Source organism: Phyllostomus hastatus, unplaced genomic scaffold (assembly GCF_019186645.2).
Source record: "Phyllostomus hastatus isolate PE091 unplaced genomic scaffold, TTU_PhHast_1.1 phas_contig_64, whole genome shotgun sequence".
Classification (NCBI taxonomy): Eukaryota; Metazoa; Chordata; class Mammalia; order Chiroptera; family Phyllostomidae; genus Phyllostomus; species Phyllostomus hastatus.
Genome location: NW_025333928.1, coordinates 10,239,978 through 10,261,265, shown reverse-complemented (window position 1 = coordinate 10,261,265; position 21,288 = coordinate 10,239,978). Strand labels below are relative to the sequence as shown.

Here is a 21,288-nt window from a genome sequence, read left to right as displayed (position 1 = left end):
AGCCTTCACCCTGCCAGGTGTCCAGCTGCTGCGCTGACCCCTGAGTCCCAGCGTCATTCTGGCCTGAATCTGGCACCATGTGAGCTGTGGTGAGTGAGAAACCTGTTCTCGTTGTCTGTCCCTTCTAGAACATCAGCTCACGGAGGCACGTAAGGCCTCTGTTTTGTCCACCACTGAACCCCCAGGGGCCACAGTCAGGGCTTGGTACATCTAAGTTAAGTGCACGAGTGAATTAAATTGCCTTTTGCTGTCTGTCTTCATACTCAAGAATGTCACCTCCATGAGATTAAAACTTCATCGCTCTTGTTTTCTGCCAGAATCCCGGCACCTGGGCAGAACCTGGCACATGGCAGGTGTTTGTGAAAATAAATGAGTGGAAAGCTGGGGAGGGAGTGTTCAAGCTAAGGGCACTGCAAGTGCAAAGGCCCTGAGACAGGAGCGTGCCTGGGGGTGTTGGCGTAAAAGCCCAGAGGACAGTGGGGCTGGAGCGGAGGAAGCAGGAAGAGCATGGTGAGAGAGGAAGCAGAGAGGTCACAGGGACAAGTGACGCTGGGTCTTGCAGCCACTCGTGAGATGGGAGCCATCCAGTGTGTAGCAGGTTCTCTCAGCAGAATGTGGGGGAGGAGGACCAGCTGGGGCAGGAAGAGCAGTGAGGTGGGTGCTGGTGTCCTCCTGGCAAGAGACGATGCTGGCTCAGGCCAGGGTGGCAGAGGAGAGGGTGAGAAATGGTTGGACTCTGACAATGTTCTTTAAAGGAGCCAATAGGATTTTGCTGGTGGATTGTGGATTAAATGGTGCGTGTGTGTGTGTGAGAGAGAGAGAGAGAGAGTGGGCAAAGGGAGAGAGAGAAATGACTCCAAGCTTTTTGCCCGAGAACCTGGAAAGATGGCACTGTCCACTGTCCTTTGCCGTGTGTTGAAGTGGGGCCGAGAAGGCCAAGGCGGGGGTGTGGTAGCCGTTCGTGCTGTGTCACCAGTCCTACCGGCGTCCGCGCCGCAGGCCCACGTAGGAGTGCACTGCCCAGCGCCCGTGGAGGTTAGATGTGACCATGGAAAATGCAAGCCAAGTGCGTGTGTCCCTTCTGGGCAGAAACTCATCCTCTTTCCCGCCCCAGCAGCCATGGAAGCCCAGAGAAGAAGCCTCTTTGATCCGGGTCCCAGAAGAGGACAACACGGTTGTCCGACCCTCCAGATTCTTGGACACAGCGTCCTGTCCCTGCCGGTGAGGACGGAGAGGAGCTGGTTGCTCTGGGACTAGTTCACCTGAGATGCCATTAGACCTCCCAGTGGAGGTATCGACTCCGGGGAGGCACTAACGCTGCGCCCACGCCACCCAGCCACACTCTGGGGAGGGTCTCCTTCCTGCTGTGCCTCTGCAGGACCACCCAGAAGATCTCTCTCATGAACTGGGGCTCGAGCAAGGGGGGCACCATGAGACAAGACTGGCAGGCATGAGTGCGAGGGGGAGAGACAGGAGCAGGGGTTTAAGCCTGCCCCCACCCCTCTGCCAGAGCTGGCTCCGCATTAGAGAAGCAGATGGATAGAGAGGCTCAGGGATAAGGGGGGACAACAGACACGGACAGAGGAGTGTGGAGGCCCCCACGTGTGTCCCACAGGCAACAGAGGCACAGACCCAGCTGGCTTATCAAAGAGGTACTTCCTACATACTGAGTTGACTTAGATTGTGAATGATTACTAAAACACTTAACTTGGGACAATGTGGAGAGTGGCTAGTGAGCTGTGGGGAGCTGATGGCCCCCCAACACCAAGCCCACCCCACTGCCACCAGGGGGATGGAGGGAGGAGGAAGGAGAGAGAGGGTCTGGCCTGCCTTCCTCCCCTGCCCTTCCCCAAGGGCTAAGGCCCTGAGAGCTGCCACCCCCCACACCCCACAGCAGCCCCTCCTAAAAAAGAGCAGCGCAGGAGTGCCGCCTCCCCAGGCTATTTCAGGCACCCCTCACTTGCCTCTCCTCCCCAGCTCCCCAGGCCTGCTCTCTGAGTGAGAGTGCATGCACGTGTGTGCACGTGTGCGTGTGCATGAGCATGTGTGAGTGTGCATGTGTGTCATGCATGGGGGCATACATGAGTGTGTGTGTGTGCGTGTGTGCACACATCTGTTTCTCTCTCTCCCTGTCTCTCCCTCCGTGTGCCTCTGCCCCTCTATGTGTCTCGGCCTCTGCCTCCCCCCACCCCACTCCGCATGTGTCTTCCTTCCTCTGTCTCTCTCCCCCTCTCCCCCCTCCCTTTCTGGTTCCCCTACCTGATCTCTATGGGTCCCTCTCGGACTCTGGGTGTATCCCTCCCTCATGCCCCTCACCCCTCACAGTGTCTCCTCCCCCTCTCCCGGGTCCCAGTTACCATCTCTGACCCACTCCCTGGGAAGCTGCGACACAGGTTGAGGCCCCCACAACCACTGCCCTGCCCCTAGGCTTCCAGCTCCCCTTCCAGAAGCTGGAGCACAGACACCCTCCTGCAGTCCCCACCGGCAGGGAAGGAGGCAACCCCTGGGACAAGCAATCCAACAGTGACAAGGGAGCAGCCTCAGCTTGGGTGGTTTGGGGCCAGGCTGCCTCTCACACCCACCAACCCCACCCCCCAGCTGGAATGCAGAGATGGAGTTCTACTGTATTCATGTTTGTAGCCAATGGGCAGCTTTCAGGTAGAGGTTCCGGCCGCCCAGTTAAGTAGATGTAAAACAACCAGGACTCACGGGAGCTGCGTATCACTACTAGTCCCACTTTCCAGATGAGGAAACTGAGAAGCACACTTCCTCCAATGCAGAAGAGGAAAAATTCCCACTTGCTCTGCTCTAAACCACTGTCTCCACCAGCTACCCCATCCAGGCCTCAGGGTCCTTGAGAGCCTGCCAGGCCTCCGCTCACCATGCACAGAGGGCCCACGCCCTCGACTCCGATCCCGACCTGGAGAGTCAGAGGCCCGGGGGTGAGGGGGCTGCCCCTCCAGACAGGCCTGGGGAGCCGGGAGTGCTCCCGTGGGCCAGGAGCACCTCTTTGTTCTGCTAACCCGCTCCTCCATTTCTCTCTCCGAGCCCCTCCCCCACAACCCCACACACAACCTGAACCCTCAATGGCTAATTTTGTTTGGAGCACTTCTAAGGATAATGTGCACATTCCACAGAATGACCAGACATCCCGGGACAGTGAGGGCCTGGCTATCAGCTCTCCGATCTTCTTGGCACCACTGGGTGCCTGTCCTGGGACCCCACGGTGGGGAGTTAACACAGTCTCTGATCTGCTCTGAGGGGCCCACATTAGGGAGAAGTGCAAATCATAAACATGCAGGGAAATAAATAAATGAGGACATTTCAGTGAGCAGAAAGCGTGGTGAAGAAAAGAAGCCTTGGGAGGAGCCAGCAGTGAGGGGCGGGGTGTGCAGGGTATGCAGACAGCCATGCTGAGACTGCAAGGGGGGGTTTGTCAAACGCAGAGGAAGGGAACCCAGGGAGAGGTACCAGCGAGGGCAAACACCCTGAGGTGGGAAATAAGCTTGATGTGGCGGGAACTGCAGGGGGCCAGCAAGGCGGAGCAGAGCGAGTGAAGCAGGCCCCACAGCAGGTGAGAGCAGGAGGCAGCGGCCAGAGAGAGAGAGGCGCTGAACGGGTTGCGGGCCCTGCCGAGGGCTGGCCCCGTGTGTGTGTGTGTGTGTGTGTGTGTGTGTGTGTGTGTGTGTACTCTGCATCCGGCGGCGGCGGCAGCCCCACCCGCTGCCACTCGCAGACGCAGGTGACGGGGCTAGATCAGACAGCTGCACCTGTGCCTGGCTGTGCTTCGGGGACCCCTGCGGAGCCGGTCAGAAATGCAAATTCCCGGGCCTCACCGCAGACCCATCAAGCAGAAGGTCCAAGGGCAAGACCCCAGTTATCTGTATCTTACTACGTTCTCTCAGTGATTCTGGGTCACAGGAGAGTTTGGGAAACACCAGCTGGATCAGAGAGTCTCCACGTGGAGTGGTGTCCGTGGCAGGCCTCAGGAAATGTAGGCCGAACTGCGTGTTTTGGGGATACGTTTCCCCGGAGAGGGCCTTAGCTCACACCAGTGTCGCAGAGCCCCACGGCCCCGAACAGTTAAGAGCCTCTGACCTCCAGCACAGCTGCAGTGCCTCAGCTGAAGGGAACTGGGCAGGCGGTGCAGGGAATGGCCACGTGCTCCTTTCATTCCCAGATGTGTCCTTGTCGTGTAATCAGGGGGCATTCTTGTTCTTGCCTGACCAGCATCTACTGTCCCTTCCAGTGGGACCGGTCCCTGGTTTGGTGGAACCACTTGTGGTACAGTGATTGCTCAGTGGCCTCAACTCCTTTCCCTTCCCCATATTCATGCCCTTGGCAGTTTAACTCTGCAGGGCTCCCACACTGACCCTGGGCTCAGCCACGTGACTTGTTTTGGCCAATGGGATGTAAGCAGAGGCTGCAAACGTGCCTGCGTAGCTGGGCTTGCTGTAGCTTTCACATCTCTGATGCCACAGGAGAACACGCCCGGGCTAGCCTGCCGGAGGAGAACAGCCACACAGCCCAGTGGCCTCCATCCATCCCGCAGCCTACAGCCAGCCGCCATCACACATGGGAGTGACCCCGCCCAGAGGACCTACTTCGGTGACGCTCGGACTCTTGAGCTGAGTACACCTGTGCAGCTGTGTGCCACTGAGAGTTGCAGTTGTTGTTACACAGCTTTGCTGGACAAGACTAACTGGCAGGTGTCTCCTCCACTCGCAGGACAACCTGATTTGGGTGGGCTGCTCCACTCTCCTGGGGCAGGCATGTGACCAAAGTCTGGCCAATCAACACAATCCATCCCTATCAACTACACTGATTGGTTCAAGATGGGGACATAATCCAAGCTGGCCCAAGGAAAACCAGCTCTGAAACTTTTGTTGGGACCTTAGAGAGGAGGATCCCCTTTTCTGTTGAAGTTACTGGGAGGACAGAAGGGAAGCTCCAAGCTTCCAGGAACGGCCACGGGGAGAGCGCACTGAGCGTGGAGCTAGCCCAGAGGAAGGCAGAGACAATGTCCGATCTCCCATTTATTCTTACTTGGGCTCAAGTCTCCTTCTGTCACTTGGGACCAAAAAAGAATTTCACCACCACCAGCCACAGTCCTGCAGGCAGCACAGAGGTCACAGCATCCCTGCAAAGTGGTTCCGAGCCTGGTACCCTGTAACTTAAACAGGGGGGTGACCACAGTGCACCCCTTCAGCCCCTCACGATGTCCCCCTGAACACTCTTGGGGGGGCACAGAAGAGCGCAAGGAGAGGAGAGGGAACACAGAGGAGTCCACGGGGATGACAGGCACAGAGCAGATTCCGACCTCTCACTGCCCCCACGCACCCACCCACGCACCCACGCACACAGAGGGCCTGAGAAGTTTTAGAATCCCAGGTCCACCCCGTGTACTGCCACTAGGCCCCTGCTGAGCGCCTGCTCATCTAGGTTCTGGGACACGGCATTCTGTGAAGCGGCCGAGTCCTGCCCCGCGGAGCCAGCATCGAAACAGGGGAGAAAGATGGTGCAGAGGCTACACGAGTGCGATATCTGGTGGGTAAGACAGCAGCTAGAGTGGGAGGGAGAAGTGCTGGGCGCAGCGAGTTCGCTGATTTAGACAGCGTGGTCTGGGAAGGCCTTGCTGAGAAGAGGACGTTTGGGCGAAAGGAGGGAGACTTGCAGAAGTGCAGCGAAGAGAAGAGTTCCCAGCGGCAGGAAGAGCAAGTGCAAACACCCTGAGGCGGGGTCGAGGGTGAGGGGTGGCGCCTTGGCCTGTTCACAATCAGAGGGAAGGTTGGCGTGGCTCTGGTTAAACCACCAGGCGCGGGAAGGGAAGCGGGGTGGCTGGACTGAGTGAAGCGGAGCACAGGGAGGGTCCTGAGTATGGGAGGAAAGTGACCTTCTGACTCCGAGGCGAGAGGCGAGGCGGTGTGGGGCCCGAGCCCTGGAAGGTGTCGGGAGGGGCCAGCAGCGAGGAGGCGGGGCGAGCGAGGGCCGACGGAGCGCTGTGGGCGGAGTTGGGCTCCCACAGGCACCTGAGCCCAGCGCCAACAGGTCTGCCAGGTTTTTTGACAAAAACCATAAATCCAAATGTTTCTGTGAAGCGTGTCAATTTCCAAACGTTGGCAGTTTATACAAAGACATGCCAAACAGAGAGTTTGGATGGGACCCGGCGCCGTAGGTGGGCAGCCTCTGACACAGGGCGGCACCTCGGCGAGCACTGTGTACCCAGAGTAACTCAAGGCAATGGGGCAGAAAAGCTGGGGTTCTCTGAAAAAAAGAGAAGCGAGAAAGGTGAGGGAGGCAGCTGGGCACCATCCCCTCCCGAGAGGGAGCAGCCCGCCCAGCACTCGCTTGCCCCCCCCACCCCCCCCACCCCCGCCCGTGGACAGGAGGAGGAGTCCCGGGACAGCCCCGGCCTCACTGAGTCTGGAAGACACTAGAGCCAGGGAAAGAACTGGGTTCAGCCGGTGCTGACAACCAGCAACGTTCCTCCCACAACTGTTGACTGGGCACCTGCTGCGTGCAGCAGCAGGGACAACGCAGATGGACCCAACTCCACCTGCACGGGGCTGGTGTGCCACACAACGCAGACAAGGAGCAGGAAGGTAAGGGCCACAGCGGCACGTGCTGGAGGAAAAATTAAGCAGGGAATGTACAGGGAGATCAATTTTGATTCCAGTGTTTGGAGAGAGCTCAGCAATGACTTAAAGAAGTTTCCAGAAGTAGTCTTGTGACCATTTGGGAAAAGGGCATTCCAGGCAGAGGGAAGGGCCAGTGCAAAGGCCCCAAAGCCAGGAGTGTGCCTGGTGCTGGTGGCCAATATGGCCGGAGAGGTGGCCCAGGGTGGGGGCTGGGGAGACGGAGAGTGAGAGCTAAGAGAAGCTGTATCGAGGGAGGGGCTGAGGACCACCTTCTGGCAAGAGAGACCGTGGCTTTGACTCTGGAATTGAGGAGACTGTTGGAGAGGCTGTGCGAGGGAGGAACGGGATCTGATGATTGCTCTGATGCTGCGTGGAGGAGACCAAGGAGAAAATGGCCAGAGCTGGGAGGCCCACCGCCTGGCCCGGCCGCTACAGGCGTGCACAGGAGGGAGATGTGAGTGGTTCCGACAGGGGCAGCGTGCAGGGGTGGGGTGCACCCACTCACCCGGCAGGGGCTCCCCACCTTCCCTGCACCGGTTCACTGACCCTCACACCTGGAACAGGACTAACTGCTCCGACTCCCGAACTGAGGTCTTGCCCAACCCACACCACTAAAAAAAGCAAAGCCTGGCCTTACCCTGGGGAGAAGTCCATCCTTCACTGGAGAGAGTGGGCATTGCTGCACCCAGTGCAGGGAAGGGAGTGGGTCTAGAGTCCAGTCGGAGCCCCCAGCAGCATGCTCCTGCTTCCCATAATGGCTCTCCTGGACCTCTGGCCACCCCGTCCCACCTCCCTCCAGCCATCCTCAGGAGTCCTCCTTGTCCCTGGCCCCTCGTCCATTCTCCAGTCACCATCAACTTACTTGCGCTTCCAGTTAGCACCCCCCCCCCGCTGGCCACCCTGTCTGCCCACCACTGTCCCTCCCCAAGCCGCTACCCTGCCGAGCACCCCCAGGCTGCCTGCATCTGCACCCACCCCACCCTTCCGAGCATCCACACCAGAGAGAAATACAATTTGCGTGAAGGGCTGGAGTAATTCTGTGTCAAAGCCACACTTCCCTTTCTTTTTGTGGAGGGAAGCTGATGCTCCTTCTTGGAGGAAGGAAAAAAGGTTCCTTTGTGCCGGGCCTGGTGAAATTGTGTCTGTTTGGGACAGGCTGCAGTTTTCTCTGTGAACACTGTGGATTTTTAGTGTGGGGAAAAGGGGCTCCTTAGATTTCCCCGTGGCTGCCCGGAGTGGGGAGAGTTTTTTCTGAGCACAGATAGAAATTACCAAACACGCCTTTGAGAGGAAGGAACATTTAGCAGCTGCTGCTCGCGGAGAGGCTGGGGTTTCGTGGCTGGTGTTCTCACTCAGTGAAGGTAAAATTCCCTATAGTTTCCTGGACAGGAGGAAAGGAAGTTGATCATCAGTGTTCCCGGGGGAGGGGGGGAGCAGGGGGGCAGGGGGTGCGGAAGGCAGGGGGTGCAGAAGGCAGGATTTTTCCACGGTTTACTGGGGCATTTTTTCTCTTCAAGTAAAAAATAAATTAAAAATGGTCACAGAACCCAGAAGAAAGGTTGTCATAGCAACAAAAGTTGGGGGCCAGGTAGTTCCTGACACCCTTTAAGGACCAGAGTGGTAGAGGCACAGGCTCTGGGCACTGTGGGACCGGCCAGGGCAACCATCCAAGCTGGCTCAAAACTTCCACATTTCTCACGAGCACTGACAGGCTGATAACTATTTTCCCAGCTCTGAGGCAGGAAAACTGTGATTTTCTGGGAGGGGCACTCTCTAGCCAACGGTGATTAAGAGAAAAGAAAGATCTGTGGGGGGTTGCTTTATTTACCGGAGAAACTAATCATCTGTGTTTTCACTAACAGAGGACCAGGAGGGAGGGTCCCATGCTGAACCCGACACATCGCCCCCTGCCCCAGCCCCACAGTGCACCATTCTCTGCCCTCACTCCCCGGATTCGTTTTTGCCCCGAGAAGACAGTCCAGGCCCCTGGCCAGCAGTGAGCCTGGATGGAAACCTCCCTGAGCCTCGGTGCCTCACCTGAAAAACAGGCACTGCGGACCCGCCTGCCCCGCGGGTGCTGGCAAGGACTCAACACGGTCTGGCTGGTGAGTGGCTCTCACTGCGCCGGCTGCACATTAAGGACGCAATAAATATCAGTTAACATTGTTTTTAAATGTTTTCCGATTAATAAGTTTTTTAAATGCTCAGGCTTACACATCATGTGTCAAGCCCTGGATAAGCTGCATGGACAAGCAACAGGGACATGACTGCCAGGGTTCGGGCTGTGACCGTCAGCGACAGGCCGGGAGAGACCTCCAGCAACACAGAGGCTCAGCTGGCCAGCGCGGCTCAGGACAACGCCGCCGCCAAAGACACAGCTCCGCGTGTGAAGGAAGGAGCGAGGCGCCTGCATTTCCCCACAAAGGAGAAACTTGGTCGGAGGTGGCGGCGACGTGTCCAGGGGGCAGGCCTCGCAACCCTGGAAACAGCCCCCTGAGCTCCAGAAAGGTGTGCAGGATGTCCCCCACAAAGACTGCAGGCCAGGGCGAGGCCTCTGAGGGTGAGGTCAGGGTTGGACTGAGTGGACAGCACGGAGTTTCAGCCGAGATGCCTTTTGAGGTTCTTCTTTTTATTGTTACATACCAGAGTAAAAATTCAAGGCAGGAGCGCACACCGGAAGTGATCTGATAGTGTGGAACTGGCCAGGGACGGGACCCCATTCAGACACCGTTGTCTTTGGCAAACAGCCAGCACGGAGCCATGGGGCACCCCCAGAGGGGAGATGGAGCTCGAAGCGCCTCAAGAAACTCTGACCCATCATCCTACGGCTTCATCCAACATTATCCTGCAAACAGGCACCGAGACGCACTGTTCACTACACGCTACCCAGCGGCACACCCTGTAAGGACAGGGGATACGAAGCTGCAGGCCCCAGAAAATCTCAAGTGTGACGAGGGAGATAAAAGTGGTGATGAGATGCAGAGATGGGGAACCCCTGTCCCCAAAGGGAGACCCAGAGCGATCTTTGCTCCAGAGGACCCCACCTCCGAAGGCAGGCCAGGGAGTCCCACTGGTGCTGAGGAGGAGCCCGCCTTCCAGGAAACAGAAGCAAACTCCTTGCATTTACAGCACTTTCTCCCTCTGACCTTTATGTCAGTTAGGCCAATGGCTTATGCAAGACGAACTATTAGTCATGGTCCCAATCCATCTGCATTTGAGTACACAGGTAACACCATGTCCACACAGAAGGGGTATGAATGCAAGGAAGAGTTTTAACCTTGGGGAAAGAGGTCAGTTCATTCAAGAGCATTCCCACACTTGGGACTGGCAGGTACCCGGTGCTGTGGACCGCACCCGGCCGCCTTTGGCACGACCACTGTCAGGCAGTTCTCCCAGAGCCCTGCCTAGCCTCACTGCCTTCCTCGGGCGCTCGCTCCGGCCCTGGCTGCGTTTAGACGGCGGCACAGGAGGGGGTGTGAGGCAAAGGAAGCAGCCTGATCTGCCTTCTAAAAACTCACATACACCCCAGTTCTGATCAGAGCCTCGGCCAGCTATCTCGCATTCTCACCTGCTTCCTTTCCCTCCCGTCGCATCCTCTCCCGGCTGGGGCCAGGACGCGAAGGGCTCCCAGCTAGGAACCCACCGGGCTGCCCCCACTCCCCACCCCCATGCTCTCTAAGCCTCGTCTGAGAGCTGTTTAGTGCAGGCTGGAAATGGGCTTAGAAGAATGACTCCCTGGGCTCCTGACTCTGTAGATCCGCGGTGGGAGGGGCGACTCCCAGCAACAGTCCCAGCACCCCTCCCCCCCGGGCGGGACGGGGTGGGTGGGAGGCACCCAGAGCCCGGCGAAGGGAAGAAGGGGCGGGGCGAGCATGGAGAGGAGTTCTGGCGCGGAAAGGAACGCGCGCCCCTGCGACCTGCAGCTGGGGTGGGTTCCCGGGAGACGCGCCTCCCTAGGGCGCGGCAACGTCCTCAAAGCCGCCTGGGGCTCGGAAGCCTCAGGAGCTCGGCCCCAAACCATGAAACGGAGGAGCGTCCCGAACACCTAACATTCTAACCCCGATCGGCCCAACGCGCATTCCCCGCACTGAGCGCGGGGCCAAGCCCTGCGGGGCGCCGGAACAGCGGTGCGGGGTCCTTCGCCGGCCCTGAGCAGGGAGCGCGGCTGGGGACTCGAGCCTCCGGGGCCGCGCAGCCGGGGAGCCGGGAGCCGAGCCCGCGAACGCCGCCGCTCACTCACCGAGCCCGCCGACCTCCTCCTCGCAGGAGTACCAGATGCCGGTGTGGAAATTCCTGAAGAGGAATCGGTCGTCTCCCGTCTCCCAGCTGTAGAGCGCGCCGCCAGGGGGGCCGTTCCCCGCGGCGGCGGCGGCGGCGGCGGCAGGGGTGGCGGTGCCGTTGGCTGTGGCGTTGGCGCCCGAGTTGGGGCAGTTGGCGCGCCCGCCCTGGCCGCAGCCGGGCTTGGGCACCCGCTGCGTGCCCTGGCACCAGTGCGTGGTGAGGAAGGCGGTAGTGGCGAAGAGCAGCGCCAGCAGGTTCAGGGCCACGGCCATGAGCGCTCGGCCGCGGCGGCTCGTCTTCATGCCGCCCGCGCCGCCAGGACCGCGCCGCCGGGGAGCTCCGCGCGCGAAGTTGGCAGCCGGCGCCCCGCGTCAGCGGCTGCTGCACGCCGGGCCCCGGGGCTCGGGCGCCTGCGATCGGCAGCGGTGGGCGCGGCGCGGGCCCATGACACTCCCCGCGGGTGGGGGCGCGGCGCTGGGGGCCGTCGGCGGCGGCAGAGAGGATCCTGCGCTCCCGGAGCCCGGAGCGCGAGTGCCCCTCAGCAAGGAGTCGCTGGCGCCGGGCAGCGGCCGCGGCGCAGGGACGCGCGCTCCTCCGTGCGGAGACACCTGCAGGCGGCTGGCGACAGTGTTCCAGCGCCCGCCCTCACGGGGTGTGGGGGGGAGAGGGGGCGGGAGGGGGAGCGCCCCGAGAGGGCGGGGTTCCAGGCGAGAAGGGACGCCCCCGAAAGCGACCGGCACCAGAGTGGAGGGTCTGAGAAGCAAGGAGAACGACTGGCAAGGCGCTCTCGGAGAAAGAGGTTTCCCACGGGGTATGTGGGGCAACCAAACCGGCCAGGAGGAGGCACTCTAAGACCCAGACAGGCCCTGTCCGCGGGAGACAAGGGCAGAGCCTGCTGAGGCTCCCCACGAGGGACATGGACAAGCAGGACACTGTCCCGGGAAGGGTCTGAGCTGCAGTTTGCTGGGCACCCGCCAGCCAGAAAGCTGCTGGACCCTCTGGAAGGAATGCCTCATGCTGCACCTCTGTACAGAGTTGCCAGATGGGCCAGGAGGAGTGTCCCACCAGGAATGAGACTTGTAGAGACTGAGGGCTTGTGCTTCCCCTGGGGGCTGCCCAAGAAGGCACAGGCCCTGTGAGCCAAGGGGAACGGCTCCTCTGGCAGGACCCAGCTGCAGTCAGCTGGGGTCCCCATCTCGGGGTGGAACAACAGGAAGAACAGGAAGGGTGGCAAAGAAGCGCCCCACACCGTATGCCAAGGGTTGAGTGTGACAAACGGGGCTTCCCCACACAAGCCACCCTCACCTGGGGTCCTGAGCAGCATGACCCAAGAAGGACACGAAGTTGGTTAACCAGGCAGGATGTCCTTCAGAGGCATCCAACCCAGCATCTTCCAAGTTGGGGTGGGGACAAAATGGTCCAAGAATACTGACTTTGGGATCAGGCCAACCTGGGGCTCGACCTGCTGTGGGCTTTGAAAAAGTCACTTAACTTCTTTGAGCCTCAATTGTCTTACCCACAAAAAGGAGGATCTTGCTGTTGAAGATCCCAACAGCTGTTGGGATCATGCCTGTAAAAAGCATTTTGGCAGTAGGCACTCAACAAATGCTGTTTATTAACATATGAGCCAAGAGCAGTCGACCAAGCCCACATGAGCCTTTTCAGATCTCTTGTGTGAGGCGGGATTGCCTAACTGTGAGTGCCCCCATCCACACCTCTGCACCGTGTTCCCTGACCGCCCTCACACGCACACCCCTCCACCCCATGCATGGCCCTGATGCCCAAGATGTGCAACCACTAATTGCATGTTGATTGCAAGAGCTCATTTCACTTCTGCCCAAGCCGAGAACTGCTCCAAGAAGCTGCAGCTTGTGGAGTGGCAGGCTTGTGGAACTCAAGGTTAAGGGATTGTGAATTGCCTTACTCTGGTGGGTGAGCTCGTGTTCCCCGTCAGCTGCTGCTACTCTGCCTGGGGGTAGGAGAGAGGGATTGTGGGCCATGTGCCTGGCAGGAACCCTATGAAAGGGTGGCCAGGGGTCTCCGGACTTATTTATTAGACCCCTTTTCTAATAGTTGGAAGGCAATGCATTCCAGCTATTTGGAGAGGGCCCTCTGTGCAATAACAGTGGCAGCTGGGTATTGGTTGACAGAGAAAATATATTATGGCCAAACAGCTATGAGGAGTTCAGTAACATCTTTAAACAGGCGTGCAACATTTATCATAGGAATATCTGTACACATCTGAAAACCAGTCCCTCAGCTGTGGGCTTGAGACAGTGAGTGGTTCGTGTGCATGGGTGGGCAGGACCCACAGGCTGGGAGCCCTGTTCTGTGTGTCCAAAGCCAGGGGAGCCCACGTGAAATATGTCCTGGGGCCACACTCTCAAAAAAACACCCAGAGGAAGACGGAGAGGGGTTTGAAATTCCTGTCTAAGACACTGTTCCACTCACGGACCACCCACTAGAGAAAGACGAACACAAACGACAGGAATAAGGATGTTGTAAAGTGTGCAGGTGTCAAGAGCCAGGGAGAAGAACGAAGCAGGGAGGTGGGCAGACGTGAAGGGAGCAGGTTGTGATTTTAAGTGAGATTTCAAGGAGGCCGCACGGAGAAGGTGACATTGAAGCAAAGACTTGAAAGGGGGTGGAAGCAAGCCGGAGGGCTGTCCCCGGAGCAATGTTCCAGGAAGCGGTGGGGGTAACTGAGAGCGGTGGGCAGGGGGAGAGGAGCAGAATATGAGATTGGAGAGGTGGTGGGGAGGGGACAGGTTGTGGCCACAGCCAAGGATTCTGGCATTTGCTCTTCGTGGGGCAAATGTGGAAGCCTGGGAGATTCTGAGCAGAGGGAGACGGGACCTCATGTAGGGTATAACAGGACCACTCCAGCTGCTGGGTTAAGAGCAATGGCGACATAGAGACAGCTAAGGGCTAGTAAGCGAATTGGGCAAGTAACACCAGCAGCTCAGACCAGAGGAATGGCAATGGTAGGTGAGGCTCTGGGGCAGTTTTAAAGGCAGGTCCAGCAGGATTTGATCAAGGATCAAGCCTGGGGTGTGAAATATGACCTTGAAGTGTCTGGCAGGAGCACCTGCAAGCACAGAGCTGCCAGTGGCTAAGGTAGGAGGCCTTGGAGGAGCAGCTCTGGGGGTGCGGGGAAGATCAGAAGTCCTGACTGATTTGTGCTGGGCCCTCCACTCAAGCCCAAGACAAGGCCGGGGTGGAAAGCATACCACTGGGGGGCGCCAACTACTGCGTCCAAACTCTTCAGTGTAGGGTTTTTTATATTCAAATAACCATGCAGTTCGAAGTGCCTTGGGTGTAGAGAGGAGTTAAAAAAATAATTCATGATACTTGCTAAAGACAGGAGGTAGACTTTTCCTAAAGTACCTCTGCATGAAATTTTGCTGTAGGGGAGAGAGGTGGGATCAGCTCCGAGTACAGCAACAACACAGGATTTATAACGGAGGGGTAGGGTGGGGTAGGTGGGTGGAAAATGACTGGGAGGGAATGTCGGGGGTCAGGGGGCAGGTAGCTGTCACAACCTAACAGGACTCTTGCTGACGGCAGCCCAGGGGGATCAGACACTGCAAGTGGGAGATGAGGAATCTGGGTTTCAAGGGTGAGGGATTCTTACTGAATTGACCCCATAGGATTCCCTCTAAAACTGGACCCAGTGGACCGAGGGCATAGCCTGGGGCCGGGCCTGGTGGAGCACAGGGCTCAGAGAGGCCTGACTTGGGTTTGGTGAAGGACAGTCTTTGCTGGGGGTCAGTGGGGATGGGGGTTGTTTAGGAGGCCCAAAATGTGGGTCTGCGGTGGTTTCCGTCTCTTTAGCCAATGCCATAGGCCAAGGCCTCCTGTCTCCTGCCTCCTGCCTCCTGTCCCCAGCCTGCCCTCTGCCCATCTCTCCTCCCCTGAACTTGGAGCCGGAGAGATTAGCTCAGTGTGCTTCTGCTTACCCCCCTCCAAGCACTCTCCATCACCTGCCCCCAGACGCAGTCCAAATGCCGTACAAGACTGGCGAGGCCACATCTTCAGGGCCTCTTCCTGCCCCTCCCACCACCACACCCAATCACAGTGCACTCCTGACCACGCTGTGTGCAGAGGGCTCCTCCAGGCTGCCACCTGCCTTCCTCCCTCTTCCTGGAGTGCCCTCGCTCTGCCTGAATCACGTGTCCCTCAGAGTGTTTGTGAACACCCCCCACTGCAGAGCCCCGCTTCCCCAGGCAGCCCTCCGCTGAGCTGTGATGTTTGTGTTCATGCCTGTCTCCCTCACAGGCCTGGGGGCCCTTCCTGGTCACCCTGCTGGCGGCCAACAGGCTGTGTTTGGTCCATAAGCAGTTCTTGTTTGGCCCGGATGGAGCTGGCCTCCCCCATGTTTTAAATTTTAATTAGTTGCCAATGTTCAATAATCATGAGATTTCACATAAAAATCTGGACTTCTAGCTTCTCTTGTAAGATCCAGTGGCCTGCCAACACCAAGCCATGCTTTGGCCTGGCAATCACTGGCAGAGGTCCCAGCCAGGGGCATCAGGTGCCACCGTCCCACCGGGCCCTCCCGTCATGCAAGATCCCCTCAGGCCTCTGGGGGCATCTGAACCTGAGAACCTGGAATCAAGGCCCAAAACATTTTTGATAAAACCCTCTATGGAGCTAAAAGTCAGGGTGAGGGCTAACTTGTGGGGCAGGGTGAGGTGGGAGGCACCCAGCGGGGCCTCTGTGGCTGCTCACAGTGGCCTTGGGTTTAGGAAAAGTCATCAAGCTGTGCAGCTGGGAATGGTGCACTTTTTATAGTCAAAAAATTTCCCAGAAAAAGTGTTGCTATTAATAATTAAATTCAAACTTCTCAAGAACTATGACTATGCTTTGAAGGGACACGACCCTTCAAAGCAGTGGAGGAGAGCAAACAAGATGCGGGGCGAGGGGAGCAGCCAAGGAGCCTCACTGAAAAGCAGCGTCCAAGCCGGCTGGGGTCACATGATGTCCCTCATAGAGGGTGGAAGGTCTGCGTTTTAATCCTGGCTCTGCCACATCTGGGCCGAACCTCTCCCTCAGAGCCTCAGTTTTCTCATCTGTAAATAGGGGACGCACCACATGTGCTAAGTGTCCTCAACACAGGAGGAGTTTCTTCTATGTGTCTTCCAAGTTCTCAAGGGCTTAACCGCCTTCATTTTGCTGATGAGGAAACTGAGGCATCTTGGAAAGGTTCTGTTGACAGCTGGCCCCACACCTGTCGGCAGTGGAGAGCAGGCAGAGGGAAGCCGCTCGGAGTGCCGGGGGCTTGGGGAGAGTGCCTATCCCACGGCCTTGAATGCCAGCCCAGGAACTCCAATCTTACTCCCTTAGCAATAGGGATCCAGTGACGGCTGTGAAGCAGGGGTGTGACACTCCCAGGGCTATTTTTGGAAGGAAACCCCGGGAGCCAGCAGGCCAGTGGATGGGAGGAGAAGGGCCTTAGAGCTGTGTTAGTAGGCGCAGGCCATGGTCCATGCCAACCAAGCACTGAGGCCGGCTCTGAGACTGACCCCAAATACCCGGCTGTGTCCACAGAGAACAAGGCCTCAGCACGCAAGCACTCTGGGACACCTGCTCAAAAGTGTCTCCAGGGACCACAGCGACTTGGTAGCCAGCAAGTCAGCCTTGGCTCCCACGGTCAAGGCGGGAGGCAAGAGGGCTTCAGGGGGCCTGCTGGCCTCACACTGGTCCCCGCCATCTGCTGGGACGTCCTCTGGGTGACAGCTCGGGGACAATCTCAGTGTGACAGAGAGGGATCAGGATAAGAAAGAGTCACTCCTCAAGTCTGTCAGTGCTTACTTGGCACCAGGTGACAGCCTGCCAGGCACTTTGGCCAGAGGGATGCAATGGAACCCTTATGGAACCCTAACTGGCTCAGCTGGGGAAACCGAGACTTAAGAAGTTATCAGGGCAGGGGCAGGGTCCAAGGCCCAAGGTCTCTGTCATCTTCAGATAAATCAAGTGGAAAGCCCCACAGCTCTGAATTAGCCTGGAGGTCACTAACTCCTCTCCTTCTTCTCAGCACTCAGTGGGATTTATCTCAGGCCCCAGGGTCTGAAGCTGGTTGGTTTTACACCAGTACTGAAGAGGGAGGATGGGAAAGGCTGGGGAGAAAACAGGCATTTTTAAGGTGTCTCCTCCGGCAGCACTTCTTGGTCTTTCAAGCTGTTATTTGCTTCCCTTTGCTGCCCCCTAGAGGCCAAGAGCGGGACCGCCGGCTTTGCTTCCGTGGACCAAAGAGAACCCTCTCCCCTCGTACTGGCGGGAAGATGTAAGCGCCAGAGAGAAATGGAAGGGAGTGGGGCCTGGGGCTGGTTTAAGTGATCAGGAGCACAGGTCTCCAGCTAGTTGTAAATGTTTATAAATTACATAATGATGCACAAATATAAACATAAAGCATATATAAAAACTAGAAATGTTTAAAGGAAGACATAAGGATTAAATAAATACTACTTTTAAATGTTTTTATTTTATTTACTAACAGTATGACAGACCTTGTAGCTTTTATTTAAACATTCTTGGACTTCAGGTCAAGATGACGGCATAGGTTAACATAGCACACCTCCTTGCACAACCACATCAAAATTACAACTAAAATATAGAACAGCAACCACTCAGAACCATGAGAAATCAAGTTGAATGGAAGTTTGACAACTACAGGATTAAAGAAACCACATCCACTATGCTACTACAGTTGTCCCAATTTTTCCCCCTTTGTGACCCTCCATCCAGCACCCCCACTCCCTCAGACAGTCCCCACACCATTCATGTCCATGGGTCACGTGTATAAGTGCTTTGGCTACGCCATTCCCTATGCTGTACTGTACACCCCCATGGCAATTCTGTACCTACCTATTTGTACCTCTTAATCCCTCACCTCTTCACCCATTTCCCCACACCCCTCCCATCTGGCAACCATCAAAACACTGTCCATATCCATGATTCTGATTGATAGGTATGTATTTATTGCCATTTTATTGTTCATAGCTTTGATCTTCTTTTTCTTAAATAAGTCCCTTCAACATTTCATATAATAATGGTTTGGTGATGATAAACTCCTTTAGTTTTTTCTTGTCTGGGAAGCTCTTCATCTGCCCTTCAATTCTAAATGATAGCTCTGCTGGGTAGAGTAGACTTGGCTCTAGGTCCCTGCTTGTCGTGACTTTGAATATTTCTTGCCAATCTCTTCTAGCCTGCAAAGTTTCTTTTGAGAAATCAGCTGACAGCCTTATGGGAACTCCCCTGTAGGTAACTAACTACTTTTTTCTTGCTGCTTTTAAGATTCTCTCTTTATCTCTAACCTTTGGCACTTTTATTATGATGTGTCTTGGTGTGGGCCTGTTTGTGTCCATCTTGTTTGGGACTCTCTGTGCTTCCTTGGACTTGCATGTCTATTTCCTTTACCAAATTAGGCAAGTTTTCTTTCATTATTTTTTCGAATCAACTTCCAATTTCTTGCTCTTTCTCTTCTCCTTCTGGTACCCCTATGATGCAAATGTTGGAATGCTTGAAGTTGTCCCAAAAGCAACTATCCTCCTATTTTTGCATTCTTTTCTCTTCATGTTGTTCTGACTGGTTGTTTTTGGTTCCTTAGGTTCCAAATCATTGCTTTGATTTTCAGCTTCATGTACTCATCTTGTTTCCTTGTAAATTGTTCTTCATTTCAATTAGCGTATCCTTCATTTCTGACTGGGTCTTTTTTATGCTGTTGAGGTCCTCACTAATTTCCCTGGGCATCCTTATAACCAGTTTTTTGAACTCTGCCTCTGATAGATTGCTTACCACCATTCTGTTTAGTTCTTTTTCTGGAGTTTTGATCTGTTCTTTCATATGGGCCATGCTTCTTTGTCTCCTCATGTTGGCAGCCTCCCTGTGTTTGTTTCTATGTATTAGGTAGAGCTGCTTTGACTCTGTGACTTTCTAGTGTGGCCTATGGTAGTAGGTGTCCTGTAGGGTCCAGTGGCACAGCCTCCCCCCATCACCCAAGCTGGGTTCTCAAGGTACACCCTTTGTGTGGGCTGACTACACCCTCCTCTTGTAGTGGAGACTTGGTTTCTGCTGGCAGGTCAATGGGAGGGATGTACCCAGGCCAGTCAGTTTCAAGGATTGACTGTGACCACTAACCACCACCCTCTCTGGAGGAAAAGCTGTGCAGGGGCAGCTTGGTGGTGCTCTGATGTGGTCTATAGCTCTCCACTGGGTGCACATGCTCTGGGTTTTTCTGTGTTGTGCAGGCTAAGGTCAGCCCCCACTTGTGTTTTGCCCAGGGCCACCTGTCTGGGGTATAAAGCCATCTGAGAGGCTACTACTTGTGCTGGCCTTGGGGATTCCCAGGTGAAGCCAAGCTGTGAATCTAGGCAGGCTGCTGCTAATGTCTGGCCTCTGGTCCCTTATCAAGACATATAGGGGCTGGGGGCTCACTGAGGCTGGCTGTTGCTTATTTGAGATGATTTAGGAAGTTGCGAAGCATAAGCCAAGACCAGCCATTCATATGGAAAAGTCACTGGTAACAGCTTGGGTGGGCCCATAAATTGAGGGTGGGCGGTGGACAGAGTCTCAGGGGATCTCTGGAGGCAGGGGAGGCAAACGGTGTTAGCCACCTTGATAGAGTCTCAGATATGGCACCCACCTGTCTGCCCTGTGGTCTGTGAGGGGAGAGGGCTCAGAAAAAGGACAGTAGCCTCTGCCCACCTTTCTTTCTGAGAGAAAGCTGTGCTCCAGCCCCTGCTTTGATGCCAGACAATTCAGATCCTTTCCATATGCCCCTGGTGCCTTTCAAGCTGCTACTTCAGTGCTGGAGTTCAGAAGGAGTGAGTCTGAGCAAGTCCCTGTGTGTGTTCTTTAAGCGGAACTGCTTGGGACTCCAGAAGTTTCTTCCACTGACTCAATCCCTGCTGGCATTTGCAGCCAGAATTTATGAGGACTTATCTTCCTGGCACTGGAACCCTGGGCTGTGGACCCTGATGTTGGGCTGGGACTCCTCCCTCCTGAGGCAGCCCTCCTGAATTTTTATCCACCACACGTGGGTGGGAGACCAGCCCGTTCTGCATCTACATGCCTCCTACCAATCTGGATGAATGTGGTTTCTTTATTTCCATAGTTGTCATGTTTCCATTCAGCTCAATTTCTGACAGTTCTGAGTGATGTTGTTCTGTATTTCAGTTGTAATTTTGATTTGGTTGTGCAAGGTGGCAAGCTGTGTTTACCTAAGCCGCCATCTTGACAGGAGGTCCTAAACATTCTCAATTAGTTTGTTTTCTAGTCCTAGCAATGCAGTTGCATATGCTTTTTTTATTTTTGAAAAGCATGTGTTAATACACTATGCTGGGATAATTCAAGAGTCTGCTTCTATTCAAATCAAGTTATATCCATACTTGATTTGAGTGGCTGTTAAAGTAGAAAACAATGCTGAAATTTGGATTTATATAAAGATTAATAAATTCAAATGGAAGCAGTGCCTTGTGGGCTGTGCTTTCTAAATATTGATATTCATGTTTTAGTTCCATTCACAAAAAGGGGAACTGTTTTTGGTGAAATTCGGCTAATACAGTTGACCCTTGAACAGCATGGATTTGAACTGTGGGTCCACCTATGCAGGGATATTTTCCAACAAACACCAGTCCTGTTTGGATCTGCAGCTGGGAGTCTGTGAATGAGGAGAGCCAGCTCTATGTGTTGGTCTACACCATTTTTTTTTTATTGTCCTCTCGTGCCTTTGAGAGCCAGCCCTGCACTCAGGACAGCCCTCCTGAACTGGGAGGGAGGTTGCTGTGTGTCCTGCCCGACTCCCCTGCTACAGCCGAGCACAGGGGAGCCGAGAAAGCGGAGGTCAGGACGAAACACCATCTTATATAAGGGACGTGAGAATCCATGGATTTCGGTGTTTGTGGGGACCTTGGAACCAATCCTCAGTGGATACCAAAGGGCAACTGGAGTTTGGGGGACTCAAAAGTGGTACGTGGATTTTTGACTGTGCAAGCGTTTGGCACCCCAACCCTCACATTGATCAAGGGCCAAATGTGTGTGTCCATCTTCACTGACGTCTGTCAGTCTCGCAAATAACTGAGAGGATTAGCATTTGTGTATTTTTATTTTTTAGAAGGTTTTTACTTATTTATTTTTTGAGAGAAGGTAAAGGAGGGAGAAAGAATGGAAGAGAAACATCGAGATTGATTGCCTCTCCTTCGTGCCCCAACTGGCGACCAAACCTGCAGCCCAGGCATCAGCTCTGGGTGGGAGTCGAACTGGCCACCTTTCGTTGCGCAGAAGGATGGCCAACCGAGCCACCATGGTCAGGGTGGTATTTGTGTATTTTTAATAAACAGATTCAAAACTACCTAGAAGTTTTGTTTTG

General features: G+C 55.6%; 1 protein-coding gene and 1 non-coding gene across 2 annotated transcripts in view; both read right to left on the bottom strand.

Annotated features, from left to right (window-relative positions):
- GSG1L (GSG1 like) overlaps positions 1 to 11,372 on the bottom strand; it is a 204,015-nt gene extending 192,643 nt beyond the window's left edge. Inside the window, exon 1 of the mRNA XM_045849131.1 lies at positions 10,879 to 11,372. Coding sequence (XP_045705087.1) covers positions 10,879 to 11,221 — 343 coding nt within the window. The 5' untranslated portion in view covers positions 11,222 to 11,372. The remainder of the gene's footprint in view (positions 1 to 10,878) is intronic.
- Positions 11,373 to 20,632: 9,260 nt separating this feature from the next.
- LOC123825727 lies at positions 20,633 to 20,772 on the bottom strand. Its single transcript, XR_006786951.1, has one exon. It is a non-coding gene; the product is annotated as a small Cajal body-specific RNA 11 (non-coding RNA).
- Between the last annotated feature and the right edge of the window lie 516 nt (positions 20,773 to 21,288).